A 27,409-nucleotide genomic window follows, 5' to 3' on the forward strand; every position below is an offset into this window, starting at 1 on the left:
ACATCAGCCTCACAAAATAGGTTACCCTTGTGAGTCCATTTCTACAGACCAGGACCGTGAGGACCCGAGAGCTTGGCTCCTGGCTCAGGGATTGTACAGCCAACAAATGATGGAGCAGGGACGTGCCTTAAACCATCTGACTCGGTGCACTGGTTTGGAGTGAGCATGTGGCAGTTCCAGAATCAGTGACCAGTGTCCTGAGGCCAGAACAATCGGGCACAAGGGCTCAGCTGCCCTCTTCCACCCTGTTCCCTACACGTACCCGGAGAAGTAAGAGCGTGAGTTTGAGTTTGATTTTCCATCAATCAACAGCCATTGTCAGTGCCTTCTCTGTGCTCAGGCTGTGCTGGGGAATGTGCCTCGGCTTTGTCAGTCCTTCTGGTGTTCCAGCGAGGGAGAGAGACATGTGATGACCTAGAGTGGGCAGGGTTGGAATGTGGGAGCCTAGACGGTCGCAGGAGCCCAGGAAGGTCGTATCCTCCAGCGAGAGGTTCCTGCAGGCGGGAGCATCTGCACTGAGGCTCCGAGAATAGGGGAGTGGTGCCATAGTCTGGTGCCTGGTCCACGGGCCAGCAGCGCCCTCTGCTGGATATATACTATAGTGCAGTGATACTATAGTATCACTGGGATACTGCAGGGTTTGGCAAAGCAGGCGATCATGCTAAAATCCTGTGAGCCTATCTTTGGCCAATTTATGTTTCTAGGACTTGATTTATTGAGTAAGTCACTCAACAGGTATTTATTGAGCACCTACTTTGCACCACGTTGTTCTGTTGCTAAAGATAACATGCTTACAACACAAAGCCCTGCCTTCAGGGAGCTGGCATTCTAAGGTTGTTGTTCAGTAGCTCAGTCATGTCCGACTCTTTGAGACCCCATGAACTGCAGCACGCCAGGCTTCCCTGTCCTTCATCATCTTCCAGAGGTTGCTCAAATTCATGTCCATTGAGTCAGCAATGTCATCCAAACATCTCATCCTCTGTCTTCCCCTTCTCCTCCTTCCTGCCCTCAATCTTTTGCAACATCAGGGTCTTTTCTAATGAGTCAGCTTTTCGAATCAGGTGGCCAAAGTATTGGAGCTTCAGCTTCAGCATCAGCCCTTCCAATGAATATTCAGGACTGATTTCCTTTAGGATTGACTGCTTGGATATCCTTGCAGTCCAAGGGACCCACAAGAGTCTTCTCAAACACCACAGTTCAAAAGCATCAATTCTTCAACACTCAGCTTTATTGTCCATCTCTCACATCTATACATGACTACTGGAAAAACAATAGCTTTGAGTGTATGGACATTTGTTGGCAATGTTTCTGCTTTTTAATACGCTGTCTAGACTGGTCATAGCTTTTCTTCCAAGGAGCAAGCATCTTTTATGGCAAGTTCATGGCTGCAGTCAAGATCTGCAGTGATTTTGGAGCCCAAGAAAATAAATGTCACTGTTTCCATTGTTTCCCCATCTAGTCACCATGAAGTAATGGGACCAGATGCCATGTTCTTAGTTTTTTAAATGTTGAATTTTAAGCCATTTTTTTTTTTACTCTCCTCTTTCACTATTGTCAAGAGGCTTTTTAGTTCCTCTTCGTTTTCTACCATAAGGGTGGTGTCATCTGTGTATCTGAGGTTATTGATATTTCTCCCGGCAATCTTGATTCCAGCTTGTGCTTCATCTAGCCCAGGATTTTGCATGATGTACTCTGTATACAAGTTAAATAAGCAGGGTGACAATATACAGCCTTGATGTACACCTTTCCCTGGGGGAGAACAATAATGCATCTGTGCTGAGTTGCTTCAGTCGTGTCTGACTCTTTGTGACCCAAAGGACTGTAGCCTGCCAGACTTCTGTGTCCATGGGATTCTCCAGACAAGAATACTGGAGTGGACTGCCATGCCCTCCTCTAGGGGATCTTCCCAAACCAGGGATCGCACTCGCATCTCTTATATCTCCTGCATAGGCAGGTCGTTTTTCTTTTTTAAGCTCCACTTGGAAAGCCGAACCAATAATATAACACCACAAAATCAGCAGCTAATATTTGCTAAATGCTTCCAATCCATATATTAAGGCATTCAGTCCTCACAGCTTTTGACTAATCCATTAGAGATCAGGGAAACGGAGACAGAGAGGTTAAGTTACTGTCCAAAGCCTGCACAGCCAGTAAATGGTGAAACATGATGTGAACTCAGAGCCAGATTTTTAGCCTCGCCAATAACGTCATGTAACATAACATAGTAATTATAATGTTATATAATTTTAGGTCCTGAAAAAATTTATTAACAAAATCAAGCAGATAAATGAGGTTGTGTTTCGGTGGGAAGGGTGTATTTTAGAAGCGGCAAGGAAGGCCTCTCGGAGGAAACGGCCTTTGAAAAAGGACAAACGTCGAGATCTATGTGGAGAGATTTCCAACGCGGGCGCACAGCCGAGGCGAAGGGCCGGAGGCTGACCTTGCAAGAAGGCCATCCGTCTGGGATGCAAAGTTTCTAAGATTTCGAGTTTCCAAGATTCTAGTTTCGCGGAGACTCCCATTTCCTGCGCGCCTGCAATCATCTCGGATTCGACGTGCCGCAGAGACTACCGGCTAAACGCGCGCACAAGGCTCTGCTACTCCCGCAGCGCTGGGGCGGCTGGGCTTAACTTTCCAGGAGCGGCGGGCGGGGCCGGTCTCACCTGCGGGGCGGGGCTGCGGGCCGCCCCGCCCCGCGGAGGAGCCGCCCGCGGCCGGAGACTGCGGGCGCAGCTGCGGGCGGCGGGCGTGCGTGCGCAGCGCGAAGAAGCGGGACTTGGACCCGTTCGCGGTCAGGTGGGCGCCAGGAGTGCGGGGTGGGAGTCCCGGGAGCCGAGAGGATGGAGGCGGGGGCAGAGGGTGTGGGCTGGGCCTGGCACACCCCTGGGACCGCTGGCCTGGAGACGGGGACGGGCCTTGGGGTCCCTGGACGCCCCCTGTCCCGCTCTAGGGCTCTCCCGGGTCTGGAGGGCCCGCTGGGGCCGCGCCCCCTCTCTCGGGGCGCAGGTAAACAGGCGCGAGGACGGGGCGGGGCCTGGGAGAGGGAGGGGGCCCTTGTGACGGCCGGCCGGCTGGCAGACTGGCGGGCTGTGAAACCGGGGTGCGCGGGGGCTCAGCCGGCCGGCCAGGGGTAAGTTGTGTGGTTTGGGGAGCGGACCATACACTCCCGCTGCAAGTGTATATGTGCGTGGATATTGGGCGTGAGTGTGCACGAGAGATGGTGTAGAAAGCTCAGATGTGTGTGATGGTGTCAAACGGTGCGTACAGATGTGGGTACAGGTTGGTACCGGGGATGGCCTGTCCGTTTAGCCCTGCGAGGGCACCAAAGGACCGTGTGAATGATGTGAAACTTTCAGTGGTGTGAAAATGTGGGCCACCTCTGATGGTGAGTCTGTAATGCTGTGTGTGTATGTGTGTGTGTGTGTGTTTGGCAGAGTTGAACTGTTTATAGGGTTAGGTATGTGACCGAGAAATTGCGTGGCCGTGGTTGTCTCTCTGATGGTAAGACTGGTGGGGGCAGGGATGGCAGGGAGGTGTGTGCTGTGGGGTACAGGATGGATGTGTGGAGTATGACTGATTATTGTGGTCAGCTGTGTGCTGGTACACACGGGGCTGAGCAGGTGAAGGGGAGTGTGCTGTTTGGGAGGATGTGTGAGTGTGGGAGACGTGTCAAGGACAGTCCGAGTGATGCGTGGCTGTGGTCGAGCCGTATGTGTCTCTGTGAGCGGTACTCTATGAGTCGACTCAGCTGTTCGAGGTTGTGCGTGATGTTGTAGGAGGTTGTATACGTGAATAAGGGTCATGGTTGTCAAGATGACTCAATGAACTGGCGTGGTTGTGAGTCTGATCATTTATAGGACTTGCGTGTAAGGTGTGAAGCTGTTAATAAGTGTGATGTGATATACGCACACGTACGTGCAGCGTACATGGAGATCGATATGTGCGTGAACACATATACATAGGGAAAGAGGGAGCTTCGGGGTGGAGAGCCTGCAGTGTGTAAAATTCCTGTGGTTACACACCTGCCCTTGCTCTGTGTCTGAGTGGATGTGATTGTGAGCATGTGTGCAGGTGTGAAAAGCGCGGCGCTGCTTTCGGGGATGCCACGGGTGAAGTCAGCCTGCGAGTCTGTGCATGAGAACCTGGAACTCCGTGTGTCTCCGTGTGTCTGTGCCGTGGGCACCTGCTTGTGAAGGTGTAAGAGCCAGCATCGGGTCATTCGCACATTTGTGTGTGGAATTCTAGTGTGTCTGTGTGTGGCCGGGCAGGGGTGGTGGAGGAAGCGGGGAGGAACGATGACAGGTCCACCGCGAGTCCTGGGAGCCGGCGAGGGAGGGAGGCGTGGGATGGAGGGCTGGCGCTGGCAGGATGTGGAGGTGTGGGAGAGGGCATGTTCAAGGAGACAGTCCGAATGGGAGTGACTTGGGATTGGGTTACATTTTCGCAAGTGAAGAGGGGTGAGGGAGGGGGTTTATTTGTGTGCTGGCTTTTAGTTTCAGGGGTGCAGCAAAGTGATTCGGTTGGATTTTCTCTTTATTTTTCCCATTGTTTTCCACTGTAAGTTATTATAATATATTGAGTACAGTTCCCTGAGGTTTACAGTAGATTCTTGTTGGTTATTGATTTTACATGTGTATATGTTAACCCCAGTCTATCCCTCCGCACCCTCTGCCCCCTTTGGTAACCATACGTTGTTTTTTGTCTGGCGTTTTATTTCTCCTTCTTATCATTTGGTTTGTTTTTGGCTGTGCTGGGTCTTCCTTGCTGCGTGGGCTTCTCGTCGAGGTGGGTTCTCCTGTTGCAGAGTACAGGCTCTAGGCGCTTGGCCTCCACAGTTTCAGCTCCCCGGCTCTAGAGCGCAGGCTCAGTAGTCGCGGTACACTGGCTTATTGCTCTGTGGCATATGGATCTTCCCGGACCAGGAATTGAATCTGTGTCTCCCACATTCTCAGATGGAGTCTTTACCACTGAGCCTCCAGGGAAGCCCACGGCCTTTATTTCTGAAAGGAAAATGTACCTGTCTGTTGGGTTCTCTTTTTCAGAGGGGAGTGTATGTGTGTTATTTTCCTTTTTTTTTTTTTTTAATGCTTTTTTATTTGTTTGGCTATGCCGGGTCTCCATTGCAGCACCTGGGTTCATTAGTTGCAGCATGCAAGCTCTAGTTCCCTGAAGAGGGATTGAACCCTGGACCCCTGCATTGGGAGAACGGAGTCTTAGCCGCCAGGAAAGTCCCTACACATGCTGTTTCTGGAAGAAGAATATGTGTGTGTGTGTGTGTGTGCCTGAGTTAGTGTGTTGCACTAGGTTGTATTTTGAAAAGAAAACGCGGATGTGAGTGGGTGTGTTGAGTTGTATTTTTAAAAGAAAGTGTGTGTGTGTTGTATTTCTGAAAGGAGACTGTGTATTGTTGTATTTCTGAGATGGAGTGTGTGTAGAGGCATATTTCTGAGAGTGTGTCTTGTGTTATATTTGAAATAACGAAGAGTATGTATCACATATCCGAGAGGAGAATGTGTATAGCATGGTTTTAAGAAGGGAGGGTGTGCGTGTGTTGAGGTCTGTTTCTAGGAGGGGAGTGTGTGTCCCAGAGACATCGTCCCCAGTGTCGTTGACCTTGTCACCCCCATACAACCCCATGCAGTCCCACATTTGGGACCCCCCCCACCCATTACCATCTGGGACTCAGACCCTCAGCTGTCACATGGCCCATGTGACACCCCTGGGCCATGCCTGCCACACGTGTGTTCCAGCACGCCTTGGGCTGGCCGGGCCTGTCTGCAGTGGAGGGGGGAGCCGGTTTCCTCTGGTCTGTCAGCTCCTCAGGTCCCCAGGAGTTGCCACATGTGGGGACCCTCCCTGACCTCCCCAGTACCCAGGCCTCCTCAGCTTCCCGCACCCCAGCCCCGTGGCCCTCTCCTCCGCCCCACCCCACCCCCAGTGGTCTGACTGGTTCCCAACAAAAACACCCTGAGACTGAGCTCAGGGAGAGGCTGCCGCCTCCACACGTCCCGCCCCACACGCCCAGCAGGGGAGGGCACCTCCGTCCGGTCACACAGCCGGGCCGGCCGGGCTGGGGGATCCGGGGTCCTTGGGGTCGGGAGGGCTGACCAGGTGAGCTGAGGGCAGGTGGGCGGCCGTCGGATGGCTGCTTGGCTGTCTGGGTTAAATCCACACCGGGAAGGTTTGGGAGTTGTCCTCGGGGCCGGGCCCCGGGGCTGAGGACAGGCGAAGGAGACCAGAAAGTTTCCAGCTGCGGGCTCGCCAGGATGGGCGTGGGACAGGTTGCCGGCTGCAGTGAGCAAAGCATGGAGGCAGAGGGCTGGCCGGGATGGGCGGATGGGGCGATGGCTGGGAGGGGATGTGTGGCCCAGTGACGCGGAGGCCGAGGGGTGGGCTTGCCTGGTTCCGGCAGTGACCACCAACCCCCAACCCCGGTCCTGGTCCCCCCCAGGAGCAGCCATGTCCGTGCAGGTGGCGGCCCCAGGAGGCGTGGGGCTCGGCCCAGACCGCCCAAGCCCCGAGGAGCTGGTGCGGCAGACGCGACAAGTGGTGAAGGGGCTGGAGGCCCTGCGGGCAGAGCACCGGGGCCTGGCCGGGCACCTGGCGGAGGCCCTGGCGGCCCAGGGCCCGGCGGCTGGCCTGGAGCTGCTGGAGGAGAAGCAGCAGGTGGTGAGCCACTCGCTGGAGGCCATCGAGCTGGGGCTGGGCGAGGCCCAGGTAGGTATGAGGGGCGCACTGTCTGCAGGGGTGTGGCTCAGGCCTGGGGGGTCGCCCAGGGGTGAGGGGCCAGGCATGCTGGGGGGTGGTCTGGGCAAAGGGGGGCCTAGGGGCACCTGGCCCGGGACAGGGAGCTTCTAGTCCCGAGATGGGATCCCTAGCCTGCAGTTGTAGGGGAGTTCCTTCTGTGTGGCAGGGATTCCTGAACCAGGTGGGGTCCTTCCATAGAAGGGTGGGTCCTGGGCAGACTTCCGGGTTGCCCGGGTGGGATATGACGTGTCCCTGTGTGTGATCTGTGTGTCTGGGTGAAACGGGAGGGAGGGGTCCCCCCGGCAGGATCGGGGTGTGGCCCTGGGACTCGCTGAGCATCCCTGGAGCCACATCGGAGGGCTGTATGTAATCTGGGGCACCCTGGCTCGATTTGAGGCCCTGGGCTGGGTGGGGGCCGTCTGGCAGGGTGGGGGCCGGGCATCTGACTCGCCGCCCCCCGCCCACCCCCCGGCAGGTGCTGCTGGCGCTGTCAGCACATGTGGGCGCACTGGAGGCGGAGAAGCAGCGGCTGCGGGCGCAGGCCCGGCGGCTGGCCCAGGAGAACGCGTGGCTGCGGGAGGAGCTGGAGGAGACGCAGCGGCGGCTGCGGGCCAGCGAGGAGGCCGTGGCCCAGCTGGAGGAGGAGAAGAGCCACCTGGAGTTCCTGGGGCAGCTGCGGCAGTATGACCCGCCCGCAGAGAGCCAGGTGCGGCTGGGCTGGCAAGGCGGGGGCCCCCAAAGGACCCCTTGTCCCTCTGCAGAGCCCCCGCCTTCAAAGGTTCCCTGGCCCCCCTGGAACCTCTGAAGAACCCACCACAGACCCCAGACCCACTGGAACTTACTCAGAAGCTTGCCCCACACCCAGCTGCCCCACAAAGCCCCAGGATGCTCCCAAGCCCTCAGGAGACCCCTGCCCACCACCTCCCTCAAGCCCTGGGGTTCAGGACCCCCTTCTCAGAATCAGACTCCCAAGCCCCGTGACACCCTACTTTCCTCCTCTCTCTGCAGCAGCCTGAGTCCCCCCCTCGCCGGGACAGCCTGGCCTCCCTGTTCCCTAGTGAGGAGGAGGAGCGGAGAGGTGGGTGTGGCCTCAGCCATGGAGGATGGGAGGCCGAGGCTGGGGAGAGCGCATCTGAGTCGCTGGACCCCGAGGTCTCTGGGGAGGATGGGGCAGCTCAGGGCCAGGTGTCAGGAGGGTGAAGCAGGTGGCTGTGTGTGTGTGTGGGGGGGGTGGGTAACAGAGCAGGTGAGGCTGGAAAAGCTGGAAACCAGGCCTGTCATGGCGACCACAGCTCCAGGAACCAGGCGGCTCCCGCGCGTCCATCCCACAGGCCAGGCCCCCTCCTACAGGCCAGTGAGATGCCTGGGATTCCCAACTCAGGAGCCAGTGCAGGGGCCCGTGGTCCCAGGGACCAGTGGTGGCTTTGAGGGGGGCATGTGTCCCCTGGTGTGTGGGCTGGGGCAGCAGGAGGCCTGCAGTGACTCGGTGCCCCCCACGCACCCCCAGGTCCTGAGGCAGCGGGGGCCGCGGCAGCCCAGCAGGGTGGCTACGAGATCCCAGCCCGCCTCCGGACCCTGCACAACCTGGTGATCCAGTACGCGGGCCAGGGCCGCTATGAGGTGGCCGTGCCGCTGTGCCGCCAGGCCCTGGAGGACCTGGAGCGGAGCTCGGGCCACTGCCACCCCGACGTGGCCACCATGCTCAACATCCTGGCGTTGGTGTACCGGTGGGGGCCGCCGCCGAAGGGCAGAGGGAGGGACGTTGTTGGGCAGAAGTGGGGGGCCCTTGTGTCCTGCTCTACAGCACAGGGTACCTGCAGGGGTGGGGTGGAAGGGGACGGAGATCTGGGGAGACCACAGAGACCTGGGCAGAGAGGAGTTGGCGTGGGCAAGACCCCCAACAGAGTAGGGCGGAGGCCTGGGGCGGCAGAGGCTTGGCACCTACCTGCGGGCATGCAGGGACCCTGTGCTAGATCTGGGAGGGGTGGGGACACCCAGAAGGGACCCCTGGGGGACGCCACCCATGCTCAGCCCAGCCCAGAGCCCCGGCCCCGGCCTAACCGCCTCCCCCCGGGGCTGCTCCACAGAGACCAGAACAAGTACAAAGAGGCCACAGACCTGCTCCACGACGCCCTGCAGATCCGGGAGCAGACACTGGGCCCCGAGCACCCTGCAGTGAGTGGGGGCCCGGGAGGGAGGGCGGGGGGCTGTGGGCTGGGCGCCCCTCCCCTGATCCCCTCCCAACCCCCCAGGTGGCTGCCACCCTCAACAACCTGGCTGTCCTCTATGGGAAGCGCGGGCGTTACCGAGAGGCAGAGCCCCTGTGCCAGCGTGCCCTGGAGATCCGGGAGAAGGTACTGCCCGGCCTGGCTCCCGTGGGGCCCCGTCCCACATGGCCCTTCCCCGGACTCTGTGGCTCTTGCGTGACCCTGGTTTGTTTTTGTGACCCCAGACCTTTTGTGCCTTTCTCATGTGATGTTGTGAACCTAGAACCAATTTGAACCTAGAGTTCCCAGTCCCCTGACTCACCACCCTTGACTCCAGCTACCAACTCATGAGCCTCGTCATGATGGCTGCTGGCAACACGTGGCCCGCCAACCCCAGATGACTTGTGAACCCATGACCCCTAGGTCCTGGGCGCCGACCATCCGGATGTGGCCAAGCAGCTCAACAACCTGGCCCTGCTCTGCCAGAACCAGGGCAAGTTCGAGGAGGTGGAGCGGCACTACGCCCGGGCCCTGAGCATTTACGAGGCCCTGGGCGGGCCCCATGACCCCAACGTGGCCAAGACCAAGAACAACTTGGTGAGGGCACCTGGGGGCGTGGTGGTCTCGGTCTTGAGGCCCCAGCACCGGGCGAGTACCCATCGCTTGATGGGGCCCCATCTCTGCCCAGCCCTTGGGCTTCCACACCAGTGAGGCTCGCCAGCTCAGAGGATGTGGAAGGGTCGGGAAACTGGCAGGTTGGCGGGGGCCAGAGAACTGCTCCAGGCAGAGAGGGGGCCGGAGACACTGGCCGGGAGCAGAGAGCATTTGTTGCGCCAGGCCCCCTTCTCAGGACTTTCCCTGGACCGTTTCAAGGGCCTTGTGAGGGAGGTGCTCCCACTGCCCCATTGTGCAGATGAGGAAACTGAGGCAGAGAGAGGGCTGTCGCCGGCCCACGGCAGACTGGGGAGCAGGCCCTGCTCAGAGCCAGCAGGGCACCTGCCCTGTGGGAAGCAGTGGGCTCGAGCTCCAAGCCCATTCTGCGGTCAGCTGAGGGCCTGGAGTGCGGGATGAGGCTGGGCCGCTTCTGGGGGGCCGGGAAGGAGGTGCCGGGTGCAGCGCTTAGATGAGCCAGGATCACCCAGGCCATGCCCTCCCCGCAGGCCTCAGCCTACCTGAAGCAGAACAAGTACCAGCAGGCGGAAGAGCTGTACAAAGAGATCCTCCGCAGGGAAGCCCTGCCCGCCCCGCTCGGTGAGCCCCCGGCCCCTCCCGTGCCCCGGGGGCTGCTCAGCGTTCCCCCCCCACAATGTCCCCATCTGTCCCCAGGAGCCCCCAACACAGGCACCACTAGTGACGCACAGCAGCAGGTGAGGAGGGCTTTGTGCGGGCTCCCAGGGGAAGGGCGACCTGGGTGGCAGGGGAGGCTGACCGGCGTCCCGGCGCCCTCCCCAGACCCTTCGTCGGAGCAGCTCCTTCTCTAAGCTCCGGGAGTCCATCCGGCGCGGAAGCGAGAAGCTGGTCTCCCGGCTCCGAGGCGAGGGGGCAGCGGGGGCGAGCGGGTGAGTCTGCCCCTCTCCCCCCGTCCTACTTGAGGACCGTGTTTGGCTCCCGCCTCCCCTGCGACACAAACTGTCAGGCCTGGCGCCCGAGTCTCCCAGGGTGGGAGCCAGGCTCACTGCCGCGCCCCAATCCTGGGCAGGATGAAGAGGGCCATGTCACTCAGCATGCTGAACACGGATGGCTCGAGGGCGCCTGAGAACCAGGTGAGGGGACCCCTGGGCCGGGTGGGACAGGCCCAGAGGCTGGGGGGATGGTCAGGCTGGCATTGGAATGGACCCCCACACATGAGCACGATGGGTTTTATTTGGGTAGATGCAGGGGGATGGAGGGGTTGGAGTTGGGTAGGGACAGGAAGATGGGCCGGCAGCACAGCCCCGCTGGGCAGGGGCAGCCCCGTGTCCTGCCCTCAGCCGCCCCGTGCCTGTCCCCAGTTCCCCAGGCAGCACCTGAGCGAGGCCTCGAGGACCCTCAGCACCAGCACCCAGGACCTGGGCCCCCGCTAGAGGCGACAGGACCACGTGGCTGCAGCTTCTCAGGAGGAGCGGGAGGGGTGGGCAAGGGGAGGGAGTCCTCTCCTCTCCCTGATGGCTCCCCACGGCTCCAGCCTCCCTGAGCTCCACTCCTGAGATTAAAGGCTGTAGATCTGGCAGCTAGAAGGTCTTCCTGAGGTGTCCTGTGGGGACCTCCAGGCCCCTCCCGGAGGCCCCTCCGAGCACCGGGACCGAGGCCGGCTAAGACTTGGGCGTCACAGCCCCGCCTGGCGCTACAGCTGCTGGGCAATCTGCTCAATCCTCCGCAGAGTCTCCTCCGACTCCAGCTGCTCCAGGCTGAGCAGGGACAGGCCCAGCTGGTCCTCCTGGGAGTGAGGAGAAGGGGTGTCAGCTGGCCCACATCCCCCCACAGGGCTCAGTAGTGGCAGAAGGCGCCACCCAGGGGCCCAGGACAGGATGCTTGAACTAGAAATGCCCAGTCAACTCGGGTCATCCCGTCCCTGTGAACGGAAGACGGGCCCAGGGAGGGAGGTGGCAGAGCGCCAGGTCTGAGCCAGAGAGGACTGGCCTTCCACAGCCCCCACGAGCAGCTCGGGGCACCCGCTGGGGACACACTGGCATCAGGAGCCCTCAGCTCTCCCCCAGCTGCCAGGCACGGGCTGGGGGGTGGCACGCACACAAACCTCCCTCTGGGGCAGGCTGGGGTTGGGGCTCGGGAAGAAAGCCCAGGGCTCTTCCCAGAAGAGGGCTCACCCGGTGGAAGGGCTGTGCCATCTGCCTCAGGAAGTACTTGGCGACCTGGACCCCCTCGTCGACGGTCAGGTTGAGGTTGGCGTCCGTGAGATGCTCCTGGATCCACCGGGGCAGCTTCCCCCGCTTGTCAGCCCGAGCAAACCGCTGGTGGTGGTGGGGGTGGGGGTGTCAGGACCCTGGTGGGAGAGCCCAGGCACCCACAGCCTGGCCCTCCCCCTCTGGTTGGCGGGGGCCCCGAACCCACCGCACCTTGTCAGCAAAGACCATCAGGCCATAGTCCGTCTTGCCCCTGATGGCCCGACCCACACACTGGGCAGCGTGGCGCATGGCATCAAAGGTGAGAAAGTCGTTTTCACGAATCTGGAACTGGTCCCGAAGGTATTCCAGCCGTGCCTGTGGGTGCAGAGATGGGGGCCAGGGCCATTTCTCACACTAGCCCCAGGGGAGGCCTTCATGTCCGTCCGCCTGTCCCCGGCGAGGCTCACCTTGAGAATGCGGCTCTGGGTGTAGACGTAGGGCACCCCGAACATGATGACGGCCCGCCCGTAGTGGTGCACTGCGGGGCGAGGGGGAGCGAGAGAGGGCTGACTGCGCGGAGCCCAGGTGCTCTTGCCGTCAGAGGGGGTCCCCAAGGGCCCTGCTGGGCACCCAGGGATAGAGGGAAGGGGAGGCCCCTGTGTGCAAGATGGTGGGTGGGTGGGTGAGGTCCCCTCTGGGAACAGAAACGGCCACACAGGCAGGGAGGGCCAAGTCCACTCACCAAAGTCGATTCCCTCGGACACCTTGCCTCGGGCCACTGAGAGCAGGATGGCCCCGCGGCCGTTCTCACAGGCCTGGGGAGGGAAGGCCAGGACACAGACGCATCACCAGGGAGCTGTGCCGCCTCTGGCCCCTCTCTGCCCAGACTCCCCTTGTCCCCCCAGTACCCACCTCCTGGTACTTCTCCAGGGCAACGCTGGTCTCAGCCCCATCCTGGGTCTCGATGAAGAGCAGCTTGTTCCTCTGGATGTTCTCCAGGATGCCCTTCAGGGAGGACAAGGGGAGGTCAGGATGTGGGCGGTGGACGGTGGGTTCAAGGATGGGGGTGTCCTGCTTAAACTCAGCTCTGCCACTGACTCCTGGGCGACAGGCCACCCTGTCCCCTGGCCTCAACCTGCCCTCTGGGGACCGGGGGAGGGTGGTGGCAGGGTCCTGCCTCACTTCTTTGGAAAACCCTGTGATCCCCGGAGGGAACCAATCCCCATCTTCTGGACAAGTGGGGCAGGCAGGTGGCCCGGGTGACCAATCAGGATGCTCCACCCCCAGCTTGTGATTGGTGGGGAGGCTGATGTAGGCCAGGCAGAGCCAATCAGAGGCTGCCTTGAGTGTTCACATTTGACACTGAAATAGACGCATGGTTCTGATCAAGGACAGATGTGTGACAGACCAGAGAGACAACAGAGGGTCCAGAACAGCTCCCAACAGAGACCCCTCACCTGTGCCACTCAGTGTGGTGGGGGGAGCTCGTTTTAGCAAATGGGCCTGGAGCAACAGATTTCCAAATGGGGAAAAAGTGAACCTTGACTTACATCCTACACAAAGATGAACCTGCGGTACCTCAGAGCTTAGATGTGAAAGTTAAGACTACAAAACTTCTAGACGGAAGCACAGGAGACCATCTCTGTGACCCTAGGGTAGACAGAGGTTTCCTAACTAGGACACAAAAGACACTGAGGACGTGGGGCACAAGTGGCTGACATTGTGCGGAAAGAGCCTGAGGACGAGACCAAGGTCTTGCCTTTGTGCATGACATTCCCACACACGCTGGTGTTAGCCACGTTCACTTGTCTCACCCCAAAGAAGCGCTTGCTCTAACTTACCCGAGAGCTGGGCTCATGGCACAGAATCATATCCTATCAGGGGCCCAGTGCCCAGCTGTGGTGAGCCCCATCTCCAGAATGCCCCATGACTTCACCCACACAGTCCCCAGAAGGGACTCCTCCAGGCTCTTCGCCCCGAGTCTCTGTTCAGCCTTAATTCTCCGGAACCTTCCTTTAACGGCACAGCACCTCACTACACTCACGCCTGCTACCCAGTGTCTCCACACACCATACGAGCTGGAGGGACAGCTGGGGGCAACCAGGAGGGAACCAGGAAGCCCTCAGGTGGGGTGTGGTCAGCGCTCCTGAGGGGCATGCCTCGGAGAAAGGGGCCCAGTGAGGCCGCTGATGTCCTCGTTCCTAACCTGGACGTGGGGCACGGTGAACACAGTTTTTTAAGCTGCCCTCTGCGCTTTATACGCTGTCTTGCCACTTGCAATACACATCACCATTTAAAACACAAGAGGAAAGAAGCCAGCAGAGGAGCGAGCTGAGAGCTCAGAGGGTCCGAGCGCGGAGCCAGAGGCGGGCGTACCTGCTCATACCAGGAGGCCACGGTGCTCTCCATGTATTGGTAGCTGGTGAAGAAGGCCACGATGCCGTCAGGGACCACAGCGGACATCTCCAGCAGGAGATTCCCGTAGTTCCGGATCACCGCTATGAGGGTGAGAGGTCAGACCGTCTCCTGGCCTGGGTCCTCCTCCCCACTCCCCATCAGAGCTTTCTTGTCTGAAACTTGGGGTTCCTAGAAACCCCACTGCCAGCTGTTCACACGCATCCCAATTCTCCTTCCAGACTCATGGGAGGACTGCCCCTTGACCCACCAGTTAGGTGTGGCCATGTGACTTGCCACGGCCAGTGAAGGGCCGTGTCACTTCCAGGCGAGGAGCTTTATGAGCCAGTACACAACCCACCAGGACCCCTCCCGTCCCACCTCGCCAGCGCAGGGATGTGTCCGATGGTAGAGGTTCCCAGAAGGGAGAGGTTCGTGGCAGGCCCCCACCAACCCACAGCGGCACGTAGCACAGGCAAGAAGCAACCTCTGTGTGAAGCCACTTTGACTTGTTACTGCGTCCAGGACCCAGTTCATGCTGACCGACCCACCTCCCCTCCTGGGACTCACACAGACCACCCCCGTGGGAACCATACCAATATCTTCCCGGGTCTCAAACTTGGAGCTGATGGCCACCTGGTCGTTGCCACGGCCGATGATCTGGAGAGTGTGAGAGGTTGTGATGAGCACGCCGAAGCAGCCGCCCCGGTGTGCCCACGGGCCGCAGGCCAGCGCTGCTGTGTGCTTTCTATAGACACAGCGTCACCAAGTGAACCCTCAGCTACCCTCTTATCTGTGGGCTGCAGATGAGTGACCTCAGGCTCAGAGAGGGCGAGTTGCCCGCCCAGGGTCACCCGGCAGATAGACAACAGAGATGGAACTGACCCCAGGTCTGTCCATGTGTCTCACCAGCAAGGACCCTCTAGTCTGCCCCAGCCTCCAGCCAGGCAGTTCCAGGAAGCTGCACCTCATGCCACTGGCAAAATCACAAAAGCACTGTGTGGTGGAGGGTCCTTACCAGCCCACAAGCCCTGAAGGGCAGCTCCGAAAGCCATAACACTCAGGAAACTCTAGGTGCTTAAGTCTGGCACAAACTCATTTGGTAGCAAGAATTGCCCTGCACGGAGCCTGTTCAGTGTGCTGACGGATCTCCCTTGGTCTGACTCATCAGAATGTTTGCTCAAATATGATTTTCACTAGAGGGATTTGCTCAGACCCCTTGGGAGTGTTTCAAGTCTGGAAAATTCTCAACTCTAAAACACATCTGCCCAGTGACTTCAGAAATGGGACCGAAGGCCCATGTTACAAGGTTCATTTCACAGAGAAGAGGACTGAGGCCGAGTGGCAGGGTCCCTTAGCAAGGCCACTGCCAGACGACGGGCCAGGTAACACCCCGTTAACCAAGTAGCAGGCCCTGGGCCATGAAAGCCTGTCACACACACTGTCTCACTAAATCCCCTCAGCCACCCTGGGAGATCAGAGCGGGGGTGTTCCCATTTCACAGATGAGAAAACTGAGGCTCAGGGAGTCAAACTCAAGCCCAGGTCTGTCAGAACCCAGAATCCGTGCCCTCAGCTGCCTCAGCAGTAGAGAGGAAAGAAGGCCCTCGTCCCACCACCCTCTCCGCCACCTCCCCCGTGTACCATGGGGCACAGGCAGACCCGGGCCAACGTCATGGTGAAGGTCGCCATGGTGACGGGGTGGAAGTCCAGGATCTTGGGGTAGATGTCCAGCGGGGACAGTGTCTACAGCGGGGACAGCAGAGGGATCTCAGCAGGACAGGGCAGGAGCCAGGAGCCTCCCGGGGAGGGCTGGAGGCCAGAAGGGAGGGTCCTCACCCCGGATGTGATGATGACGGACTGGAAGCGCTCGAACACGGGTTTGATGGCCAGTGAGGCGTCCATGCAGCTGTGGGGAGCAGACCAGGGTGGTGAGGGCCAGGTTGCGGGGGCCAGGGCCCTGTGGTCCGCTGGCATTCCCCCCTGGGGTGGGATCTCACCTGAAGTGCAGGATGGGGTTGGCAATGGTCGGGGTCCTGTCGTCAAAGGGCTCGATGATGATGGTGAAACCTACAGGGGGCCGGCGGGATTCCTTGAGGGCCAGGCATGACTCCGCCCACTTGGCCACGACCCCCCACTTTCTCCCTCCACTCCACTCCCCCTCCCCTCACGTTCCTCAGTGAATGCCACCAGCCATCAGAGGCCCAACGCTACAACCCAGGCCCCTGAGTCCAATATATACCCCAACCTGCCCGCCCCTCCCTTGGGCTGACACTTGTGTGAATGTTCACAGAGGACCCTGGGCCGGGCACCAAAGGCTCACCCCTCACCCTCCGGGGCCCACAGGGGCCCACCACGCCCCTCCAGCCAAAGCCTCCAGCCTTCTCCCACCAGTTTTTGTCTGAGCGGTCAGGAGGCTGGTCAGCTCTCCTCCAAAGTCCAGCTGCCCTCTGAGCGCTTCCCCGGCCCCGCCCAGACCGGCCGCCATCGCCCCCTGCCTGGCCCACTGCAGTCGCTCCTCATCCCCGCTCCCTTCACAGCGGCCAGAGGATCCTTGAACTCGAGTCAGGGCACATCCCTCCCTGCTCAGAAGCCCCCAGGGCTCCCCACGACCCTCCCAGGGTCCAGAACTGTCGGGGGGATCCTGCCACCCCTACCCCCATCCCTCTGTGCTCACGGGCTTCCTGCCTGACTTTCAAAACCACCAGGGTCACACACACAAAAGAACAACCCCACCAGAGTCATTCCACCCCAGGGCCTCTGCACGTGCCCCACTGTCTGAAAAGCTTCCTGAGGCGGCTGGCTCCTGGTCATTCAGAACCCAGCTCAAATGTCAGCTCCTCAGGAAAGCCGCCCTGGTCACCGCAGACACTGTGTGCATGGTCCAACACAGTGCCATGTTTGTGTCTCGTGAAAACTATCACTTTCTGGAATTATCTTGCGTACCCACATTTACATCTTTGCTACCTGTCTTCCCTGCTAGAATTTAAGTTCTGGGAGGTCAGGAATGAGGTCTTTCATGGTTCCTGCCATCTCCCCAGGGCTGGGCCTGGCCCATTTATTGAGCAAATAAATGAATGAACGCATCCGCATAATCAATTTCACTTAGCAAAGATGTTTTTAAAAATATCATCATGTCCTCTGTGCCAAGCCCTGGACTGGGAACACAGCAGTGACCGAGACAACCCTGGCCTCGCCCTCTCAGGACTCACAGTCCAAGGATAGGGACACAGAGCTGTCCCCAGAGTGACCACTCTGAGTGGGAAGGCTGGGACAGGGGAGCCTAAAGGAGAGGGCCTGGCCCAGCCTCGGAGCCAGAGGGGCTTCCTGGAGGAAGAGGAGGAGAAGGAGACATCTCTCCTGAGCCAAGAACTGAGGGGTGACGGGAAAGACAGTTGGGAAGATGGGGAAAGCTGTTCCAGGTACAAGAATGTGAGGTGTCGGTAGATGGAGAAGTGGGGAAGAGAGGAGGACGGACAAACCGAGAGGGAGGATGGGATGGACAGAGGGACAGAGGCAGAAAGAAGATTCCAGTGACACTTGCTGCCCATTGGCGCTGGGGTGGGGACAGGCTATCTTCCTGCCAAGGTCAGACAGGCTGACCTAGTTTGCTGGATAGAGGAGTAATCCCTGGGGATGAGACTGAGCCCTTGGCAGCTTAAAGCTGATGAGTGGGGGGCAGAATGCTCCCCTGTACCCTCCCAGCAGGCTGGAAATCTGAGCGTCCTCCCCCCAAGGCCCCGCACAACCAGGCACCAAGTCGTGGCCTCTTGACCTCCCACGACTCTCTCCAGCACCCCACCCCGCCCTGGCCCAGCCTCTGCCAGAATAGTCCTCTAAAGCGCAATCTGCCCCTACGTCTCCCTGTTCAGAACCTGCCACGGCTCCCCAGTGCCACTGGGAGGATGACCACCCCCCTGCATGCCCCCCGGGGTGAGAGGACCCCGCAGAATCTCTCCTTCCTCGCCTCACGCCACTGCCCACCCCCACCCACCTCCATCTGCAGCCAGAGAGAGCCTTTAAAAATACCCACCTGAGCACAAGTCTCACTCACTCAAGGGCTGTTCGTGGCTCCCCACTGCCCTCAAAATAAGGCCCAGAGCACTTCCCTGGTGGTCCAGGGGCTAAAACCCTGCACTCCCAACACTGGGGGCCTGGGTTCAATCCCTGGTCAGGGAACTAGATCCCACATGCCACAACTAAAGATCCTGCACGTCACAACTAAGACCAGCGTGGCTAATAAATTTTAAAACAAATAAATAAAGTCCAAACTCCAGAGCCTAGCCTGTCCAAGTCCCAGGGGCTACCCTCTAGGCCCTGCCGGATCCCAATTCCAGCTGCTGGGGGCCAGCAGAGGCAGGAAGAGGCGAGCTTACCCTTCGCGTAGGTGCTGACAAGCGTGGCGAAGTTAGCGAGGAGGGTGAGTGGGGAGAAGTCAGTAAGGTCCGAGATCTCCAAGGTGTGCAAGAGGGAGCGGAGGCGCTCGGCGCAGAACCTGGTGGGGTGAGGGGCGGGCAGGTGAGGGAGGTGGTGGCTGCAGGCTGGACAGCCCGCTCGTCACCGTGCTCACATGCCGTGTCCCCAGCCGCCTGGCAGCTCTGGGAGGTCAGGGTCTGGGTCACTCTGTGTCCCCACCTTGTACCACTGCCCATCACAGGGGGCGCAGCCACAGGAGGGCACACAGAGCAATAATCTCACAGCCCAGAGTCACCGCCCAAATTCTTAGACTGTGAGGAATCTGCCTGTAAGGCAGGAGACCCTTCCTGGGTCGGGAAGACTCCCTGGAGAAAGGCATGGCAATCCACTCCAGTATTCTCGCCTGGAGAATCCCATGGACAGAGGAGCCTGGTGGGCTACAGTCTAGGGGGTCACACAGAGTCAGGCATGACTGAGCGACTAACACTCCAGAGTCACACAGTCCTGTCACATGAGGTAACGCTCTCATACACAGGTTTTCAATCAAAAGGGGCAACCCACGACCACCCCCAGCATCCCACGGTCAGCATGTGAACACCACACGGCCACAAGGTCAGTCTCGGCCACAGTCCTCAGTGACACAGCGTTAGAGTTCCGCACGCTCCCAGATGATGGCCTCGGTGACGGCTCCTCCCTCACCGAGCCTGACACAGGCTCTATCAACGGCACACAAGCAAGGCCACCCAGCTCGAGGCAGGGACAGGCCGTGTGTGGAGCGGGAGCACCCAGGTTTGGCGCCAGGCAGACGGTCAAGTTTAAAACCTGCCTCCTGGGACTTCCCTGGTGGGCCAGTGGTTAAGACACCCAATGCAGGGGGCCCAGGTTCAAGCCTTGGTCAGGGAACTAGATCCCACATGCCGAGCGGTGTGCCCAAGAAAAATAAGAAATAAAATGAATAAAACCTGTCTCCTGTATGTCCTTTCTTCCAGTCTGCCTATCCCCCAGGCTCGATCAGACGGCCCCTGTGTTCCTGCAGCCTCCAGGACACCCCCCCGCCCTGAGCCCTGGACTGACCCTGTCTGGGACGGGTCTGTCTCCCCAACTGGACTGTGAGCCCAGGAGAGCAGGGCCAGGGCCGTCTCCATCATTGTTGTGTCCCCAGCACAGAGCAGGCCCTCGGAACACAGACCCTGTGACTCAGATCCCCTCTGTCCTCACAAGTCTCTCGTGAGGGAAGAAGGGTGAAGCCGCACCAAGGGCTCCCACCTCCTCAGAGGCAGAGCAGCCAGGAGCCTCAGAGCCCCACCGGCAGGGCTTCTGGTCACAACCACACATAGTGCCGGGAGGCTCCCCCTCCACGGGACACAGCGTCCTCATCGGCAGCACAAGGCAGGGACGCTGCGTTGCGTCCCCGGCCGTGAACTGCGAAGCACTCGGCTCGTCATCAGTGCTCTAGACCGGGTGGGTTCCTGGGGTCGCTGCTTTGTCATTAAACCACCACAGGAACCTGGGGGTAAAGGGGCTGACTCCCTACCCCTTGCACAGAGGAGGAAACTGAGGTTCAGAGAAGACCAAAGACTGATCCACAGCACAAAGGAAAAGCAGAGATAGCTCCACCCCCACTCCCGAGCCCCTCATCACTGGCCCTGCCCCCAGACTGCACCTGAGAGGCTGGCTCCTGCCCAGGGGCTGGGGGCCAATGAGAGGCCCTGGAGGGAGGAAACAGGGAGTGAGTATTTTCTCCCAGCTCCCATCCCGCTGGCCCTCATCAGGAGCCCCTCTCCAGGGCCGCTCCCTCCATGGCCTGGAGTGAGAACACCCCTGAGCACTGGCCAGGGCCCTGGGGTCTCGCCCCCGCCCCCCTCTCTCTGCACACAGTCTTCCATCACACTTCCTGAGGTCAGTTCTCTGATCATGGCTACTGACAAGGGCGCCCACCCCACATCCCCACCGGGACCCCTCCCACGCCCAGCCCACGCGGCAGCCGCACCTGAGGGGCTTGCGCTGGATGCAGACGCGCTGGGCCAGGCCGCTGAGGAAGGCGGGCGGGCTCTCCTGGACCACATGCTGCACCCGCAGGCGCCACTTGACGTACTCCAACAGGCGGCGCAGGAAGCCCAGGAAGTGCTCGGCCGTGCGGATGGAGCCGGGCACCGCCTCTGCGGGGAGACCGGCTCAGCCAGGCGAGCCAAGCGCCGGGTGGGGGCGCAGGGCAGGGGGCGCAGGGGAGGGGAGGGGAGGGGAGGGGTGGGGAGAGGCAGGGCGGGGGGGGGGGGCGCGGGGGAAGGGGGCGCGAGGCGGGGCACGGCTCACCCTTCAGCACTTCGTCGGGCAGCACCGGGTTGGCCAGGTGGGCATCAGTCTCCCGGGCGGCGCTGGCCTCCCGCAGCCCCTCCACCAGGCGGCGGTACTCCTCTCGAAGTCGCTGCTCGTCCGTCTCCTTGATCCTGCGGGGAGTCGGGGTGTGGGAAGAGCTGGGCCACTTGGGGGTCAGGTCAGGCGCCAGGGTCTACGGGCCGGGGCACCCCCACCTGAGCACCGTCTTCTGCAGGGTCTCCAGGTTGGCCTGGCACCGATCCAGGGTGCGGCGGGTGAGGTTGACACTCATGGAGTCGATGCAGACGTTGTCTGGGGGCCGGGGAGAGGGCCGGGCTCAGGCAAGCGGACGCCGCAGCAGCGGAGGGGCCGCCTCGCCTCCCCGCCCCGCTCTCTGCTCACCGATGTTGTGGGCCTCGTCAAAGACGACCACGGCCTTGCGGGCCAGCTCCTTGGACACCAGGTCGGCAATCTTGGGGTCCAGCAGGTAGTGGTAGCTGTAGACCACCACGTTGGCGTGCAGGATCTGGGGGCCGAGGGTGCAGGGTCACCCCGCCCGCCTGCCAGCGCCCACCCCCATGGCCCTGTCGCCTGGTGGACTCCACCAGGTCACATCTCTCCCTCCCAGGCCGGGAGAGGTGAGGCAAAGGGAGGGACACAGGCAGGTGGACAGACAGACACAGACATGCAGGCAGAGGCGAGGAACAAACAGAAGTGAAGAGGTAGAGACAGACTGAGGAACAGACACGGGCAGACCAATAGGGAGATCTAGGCAGGCAGACAGGCACACTGACCGGCAGCCTGTAACCCTCCCACCCGCCCGCGGCCCCAGCGCCTCCTCACTGAGTATCGGGCCAGGAAGTACGGGCACCAGCCCTGGCGCCGTCCCACGGCCTTCAGGTCATCCAGGTTGTAGATGCCCGTGGGGAGGGGCACCTGGCGCCCGTGGACATCAAATTCCTGCGGTGAGAGGGTAGCTGGGGGTCAGGGGGGTTGACGGCTGCAACTCGCCCTCCCTCACTCCCCGCTGCCCCACAGGTACCTCGTAGAAGCGGCAGTGGGGCAGGCTGGAGTCCCGCTGGTACTGCGCCCGCACGTATGAGGCCGTGAGGCTGTGGCATTTCCCGTCCACGTCCTTCCCAAAGCGCAGGGGCGTCACCTGCGGGCCGGGGAGCATCTTAGCACCGGGACAGGCCAAGAACCCCGAGCACGCCTGGAACCCAGGGCTCAACACCTGACGGCTGGTGGGTGGGAGGTCATCCTTTGAGATGACCAGGGTGGGACTTGGGCAAAACTTGTCCTGAACCTGCTTCGTGATTAAACAGTTAAGACACCTGCAAACTTACTGCAAGGATGCAAGAGTGGCCCAACTGTTGGGCTCTTATTCTTTTTAAAATGTTAAACCCTAAGACTTCCCTGGTGGTCTAGTAGATAAGAATCTGTCTGCCAATGCAGGGGACACAGGTTCGATCCCTGATCCGGGAATAGCCCACATGCTGCAGAGCAACTAAGACCGTGTGCCACACTACTGAGCCCACGAGCCTAGAGCCTGCACTCTGCCACAAGAGAAGCCACCACGACGAGAAGCACGCACCGCAACAAGAGGAGGCCCTGCTCACTGCAGCTAGAGAGTCTGTGCACAGCAGTGAAAGCCCAACAGGGCCAAAAATAAATAAAAAAACGAACAAAACATTAAGCCTCGTGCAATGTCAATTATACCTCAGTTTTTGTTTTTGTTTTTAACATTAAGGCTTGAAGAACCTTCAGCATGTAGATTACACTTTATCTTTTAAAATGCTACAACAGCCAGAAACCTTGGCAAGGTCTGAGAACTAGAGGAGGTTCTGATCACAGTTTGAGACCTTCCTTGGCCTTGCCCTGCTCCGAACCCTCCAAGGCTGTTGGTGGCATTATCACAGCCCAGGGCTGCCCTTCCTCGGAATGAAACCGTTCTTTCCCCAAAGTGAGGGCTCTGAGGCTGTGGGCCCTCCCTCTCCCATTTCATCAGTGACAAAGACTGTGCTGCTTCTTTCTCTTTCTTTACATTTTATTATTACTTTTAACAAGCAATACAGGCATTTCCATGGTGATCCAGTGGTGAAGATTCTGCACTGCCAATACAGGGGGTGCAGGTTCGATCCCTGGGCGAGGAACTAAGATCTCACATGCCGTGGGGTGAGGTAAAAGATAATAAATAAAAATGGGTGCAAGTGTGTCATATGAGGCACGCAAGGCTAAATGTGTCACAGATGCGCCCACAGAAAAGTATTTTAAAACTCTGAAAACTTTTGCTAGGACTGAAGCAGAGAGCTAATAGCAAATCTATTTTGAAACACTCACTTCAGTCCAGACGAAGACTACAGCTATGCTGGTAAGTCCTTCCAAGGCAGCAGGCCCGTGGAAGGAAAAAACCGAGATGGAAATCTCTGGCGCAACCTTCAGCCTTATCCAGGTCACTATACAGCTCTGGAGACAACTAAGACACTGCCCTGAAGTACAGTATAATGCTGCTTATGCCCTTACCACGTTTCCAGAAAACCTACCCCAGCTCATTAACTCTCAACTTCTTACTACCCTAAGGGGGACAGAACCACCCTTTGCACGTGTTCTGGACACACCCATGCAGCGATTTACCACATGGTGCCTCTTCATTTGTGGCTCTTACAGTCCTAAGGCAAACTCTTACTTAAAAGTAAGCATCTCAAGGGACTTCTCTGGTGGTCCAGTGGCTAAGACTCCCAGCTCCCAATGCAGGGGGCCCGGGTTCGATTCCTGGTCAGAGAATTAGACCTCACATGCTACAACACCCAGCACAGCTAAGTAAACACATAAATAAATAAAGCGACCTAGCACAGTCGGCCCTCCTGACCTGCAGTTCCCGATCCCACAGATACGAAGTGTCAACTCTACATTACATGACTAATTCATTTCATAGCTAGAAGTCTGTCCTTTTTGACTGCTTCACCCATTTCACCCAGCCCCCACCTCCTTACCCAATCTATCAACAACGGTATGAAGCAGGTAATTCATTATCCCCATTTTACAAACAGGCGGACTGAAGCCCAGACAGCAGAAATCACGTATGCAAGAGTATCTGGTTAGTACGTTTCAGAATCAGGAAACCAGGCCTGCCAGACTCCAGGAGCTACCTCTTCACCTCTCCCAGGCTGGGGGAAGTGGGAAGGCTCCCCGGAGGAGGTGTGCCTGAGCCATGAGTGATGAGAGAGAAGAGAACTTTGCGCGCGGCCCCTGCACATCTCCCTGAGAGTTCTGGTCTGGGTGGGGATCTAGAATCCCCGGTTCGACGGAAGGGTTCCCTCAACCCTGACACTTAGAGAGAGGGGAGGAATGAGCACTCACCTCGGGATGAATACACAGGTTCTTCCGGGAGCTCAGAGCCAGCCCCAAAAATGGCAGCTTCTCGCCCTCCTGTTTCTCATAGAAGCTGAGTAACTTTCGAAGTTCTTCAATCACCTGTTACAGATGATGAGGGAGGGGGGAAATGGCCTCAGTGAAAGTCCAAGCCCCTGTCCAGGCAGGTTCTAGCCCCTTCCCCAGCTTCCCACCGGGCTCAAAGCTATGGTGGCAACCACCAGGGGGACAGATGGGTTAGGGGAAAGTGAGGGCGGGGGGTCTGGGATAGCCTAGGGCTCACCTTCTCAATCTCAGGCACAGTCCTCGAGCAGTAGATGAGTTTAGTCACCTCCAGGGGATACGCCTGCCAACAACCATGGGCTCAGCCTCGGCCCCCGTCCAGCCTCCTCCTGCTGCCCCCTCCTCGGGCCCAGGGAGTCACTTACCCGCTGGTATGCCATGATCAGGGCCAACAGGGACACTGTCTTCCCAGTGCCTGAGGGCATCTCCAGGACTCCATGACCCTGTTTGTGGCGGGCAGGAGGGACACGACACAGGAGCTCAAAACTCCAGGGACACAAACTCTGGGACCCTCCCCCCAGAATGAAACCATCTTGGAATAACAAGACACAACATAGCAGTTAGAAATCTAGGCCTCAGGGGCAGTGGATTTGAACCCCACTTTTGCCACTCTGGAATCTCCCTGGTGGCTCAGACGGTAAAGCATCTGCCTGCCATGCGGGAGACCCAGCTTCGATCCCTGGGTTGGGAAGATCCGCTGGAGAAGGAAATGGCAACCCACTCCAGTAATGTTGCCTGGAAAATTCCATGGACTGAGGAGCCTGGTGGGCTACAGTCCATGGGGTCGCAAAGAGTCGGACACGACTGAGCAACTTCACTTTCACTTTGCCACTCTGGTTGAGTGGTCTTAGGCAAGACCTTTCAACCTCTCTGAGGACTCTGTGTCTCTAAAAACTGGCCTACAGTGGTGAAGACTGTGAGCCTTCACTACCGAGGGGCCAGGTTCAAACCCCGGTCAGGGAACTATGATCATGCAAGCCATGAAGTGCAGCAAAAAAAAAAAATAGGGGTTGGGGGTCTAAGAAGCTCTTCCTCATCACAGGACTATGAGGATTAGGGACAAACTGCGGGCTAAATATTTAGTACAATATCTGATTTGTATGTATGCTAAGTCCCTTCAGTCATGTCCCTTTGTGATCCCATGACTATAGGACTATAGCCCACAAGGCTCCTCTGTCCACCGGGTTCTCCAGGCAAGAATACTGGAGTGGGTTGCCATGCCCTTCTCCAGAGGATCTTCCCAACCCAGGAATCTCCTGCATTGCAGGCAGATTCTTTACCGTCTGCACTACCAGGGAAGTTGTATCTGATATGTAGGAGCCTTCTCTTTTAACCTAGCACAGCACTTACGTCTGTGCCTGGCACTATTACTAAGTGTCTTACATCAGAGTATCTCAGCCTCGACTCTCTTGACATTTGGAGGCCGGATACCATATGATTGTGGGGTCTGTCCCCCACTGCAGCAGCAAATGTGGCCTCTACGTACTAGACGCCAGTTGCACCCCTCCTCCACTAGTATTGACAACTGGGAATGTCTCCACACTTTGCTGAATGTCCTCCGGGGGTCAAAATGGTCCCCAGTTGAGAACTTCTGCCTTAGTGAATTAACCCCTGCAGCCCTCATCAATATGAAAGTGAAAGTAGTGAAAGTGTTAGTCACTCAGTCCTGTCCAAGTCTTTGCAACCCCATGGACTGTAACCTTCCAAGCTCCTCTGCCCATGGAATTCTCCAGGCAAGAATACTGGAGTAGGTTGACTTTCTCTTCTCCAGGGGATCTTCCCCACCCAGGGATCGAATCCCGGCCTCTTGCATTGCAGGTAGATTCTTTACCATCTGAGCCACCTGGTAAGCCCCATATTAAGCTGAGGTAGGTACTATTACTATGGCTATTTACCAAAGTGAAGACTGCAGAGGGGAGATTAAGTGATTTACCCAAGGACACACTACTGTGGGTAGCCAATTCCTGAGTCTCTATATGCCTAAGCCGGCCACAGAGCAGTTCAGCCTTTGATAAAGGTCAGCTGATGCTAATTACTATTATTTGAGATACCAAGTTTGGCAGCGGGGGCTATCACAAGGACCTCAGATTTCTAAACTCTAGACCAGAGGTCCCCAACCTCCAGGATCTAATGCCTGATGATATGAGGCCTAATGATCGAATGTCTGATAGACCCGATGTAATAATAATAGAAATAAAATGCACAAAAATGAGTTTGAATCCCTCCGTCCGCAAACTGACTTCTCCAAAACTGGTCTTTGGTGCCAAAAAGGTTGGAGACCGCTGCAATCTCAGTCTTAAAGGCGCGTGTTGATCAGCCCCACCTCTCAGGTGGGCAGCGGCGGGCCCGGCCCACCCACCTTGGCATCCAGCGTGCGTTTCAGCTCCAGCATGTACGAGAACTGCTCCGGGTAGATGTAGTCGTAGGGGAAGTAGACCAGCAGCCCGTCCACGTTGAGCCTGGCGGCGGGGGCTGCCGGATCAGTCCCCCATCCCCTCAGCCCCCTCTCCAGCCCCCACACTCCCCTGCCGCCGGGCCGAGAGCGGTTGCCCGTCGAGCACCGGCCGGCTGGTCCGTCCTGCACATCCCCCCGGTTCTCTAGCAGCCTCCAGGTCCCTTCGGCATTCCCTCGCTGGCCCTCCCCGAAGCTACCCCCACCCCAGCGCGGCAGCCTCCCTTCGCTCCGCCGGGACCCGAGGCCTGACCACGCGTCCCCGCATCTTCCGGACCCCACTCCCGCTCGCGAGCCGCGAACCCGGGACCCCCCCTCTCACTTCATGGCGCCGGTCGCGGTTTGGAGCGGCGTCGGCCCGCCTCCCTTATGAATATTCAGGAAAGACAGGCTCCTCAGGGTATCCTCGAGGCGCTGCCCCACCTTCTTCGCGACGCCATTGGCTGAACCTGCCCGTCACTCCCCCATTGGAGTGACGTCAGGAGGCACAGTGCGCGTGCGCACGGCAATTGCGGGAGGCGGGTTCCGGGGTAGGTGTGGCCGGAGGCATCGCGGAGGATCGCCGAGTACCAAGAAGGAAACGCTGATGGATGAGAACTGAGAGAATCGATCTTATTCGCT

The 27,409-nt window shown here is 58.9% G+C and overlaps 2 protein-coding genes across 3 annotated transcripts; one reads left to right on the plus strand and one right to left on the minus strand.

Moving 5' to 3' along the window:
* Positions 2,701-11,170, plus strand: KLC3 (kinesin light chain 3). Of its 2 annotated transcripts, none has more exons than XM_018062593.1 (13): positions 2,701-2,796; positions 6,452-6,717; positions 7,223-7,453; positions 7,756-7,825; positions 8,255-8,474; positions 8,835-8,922; positions 9,000-9,101; positions 9,378-9,551; positions 10,115-10,205; positions 10,281-10,321; positions 10,407-10,513; positions 10,654-10,717; positions 10,946-11,170. In XM_018062593.1, exons 2-13 carry the CDS (start codon positions 6,460-6,462, stop codon positions 11,015-11,017), a joined length of 1,518 nt encoding a protein of 505 aa, XP_017918082.1. In that variant the 5' UTR covers positions 2,701-2,796; positions 6,452-6,459; the 3' UTR covers positions 11,018-11,170. The 2 variants fall into 2 exon arrangements, with proteins under 2 accessions (XP_017918082.1, XP_017918084.1); XM_018062595.1 differs by lacking the exon at positions 2,701-2,796 and adding an exon at positions 5,999-6,111.
* ERCC2 (ERCC excision repair 2, TFIIH core complex helicase subunit) lies at positions 10,798-27,216 on the minus strand. Its single transcript, XM_018062592.1, has 23 exons — positions 27,111-27,216; positions 26,696-26,795; positions 24,702-24,779; positions 24,557-24,619; positions 24,262-24,375; positions 21,944-22,060; positions 21,745-21,861; positions 21,304-21,427; positions 21,117-21,213; positions 20,899-21,032; positions 20,576-20,744; positions 18,546-18,664; positions 16,170-16,239; positions 16,009-16,078; positions 15,814-15,915; positions 14,767-14,830; positions 14,153-14,274; positions 12,689-12,781; positions 12,519-12,591; positions 12,244-12,314; positions 12,008-12,151; positions 11,759-11,902; positions 10,798-11,370 (listed from the first exon to the last, which is right to left on the minus strand). The coding sequence occupies exons 1-23, from the start codon at positions 27,113-27,115 to the stop codon at positions 11,278-11,280; spliced, it is 2,283 nt and encodes a 760-aa protein (XP_017918081.1). The 5' UTR covers positions 27,116-27,216; the 3' UTR covers positions 10,798-11,277.

This window comes from Capra hircus, chromosome 18 (genome assembly GCF_001704415.2).
Source record: "Capra hircus breed San Clemente chromosome 18, ASM170441v1, whole genome shotgun sequence".
NCBI lineage: Eukaryota > Metazoa > Chordata > Mammalia > Artiodactyla > Bovidae > Capra > Capra hircus.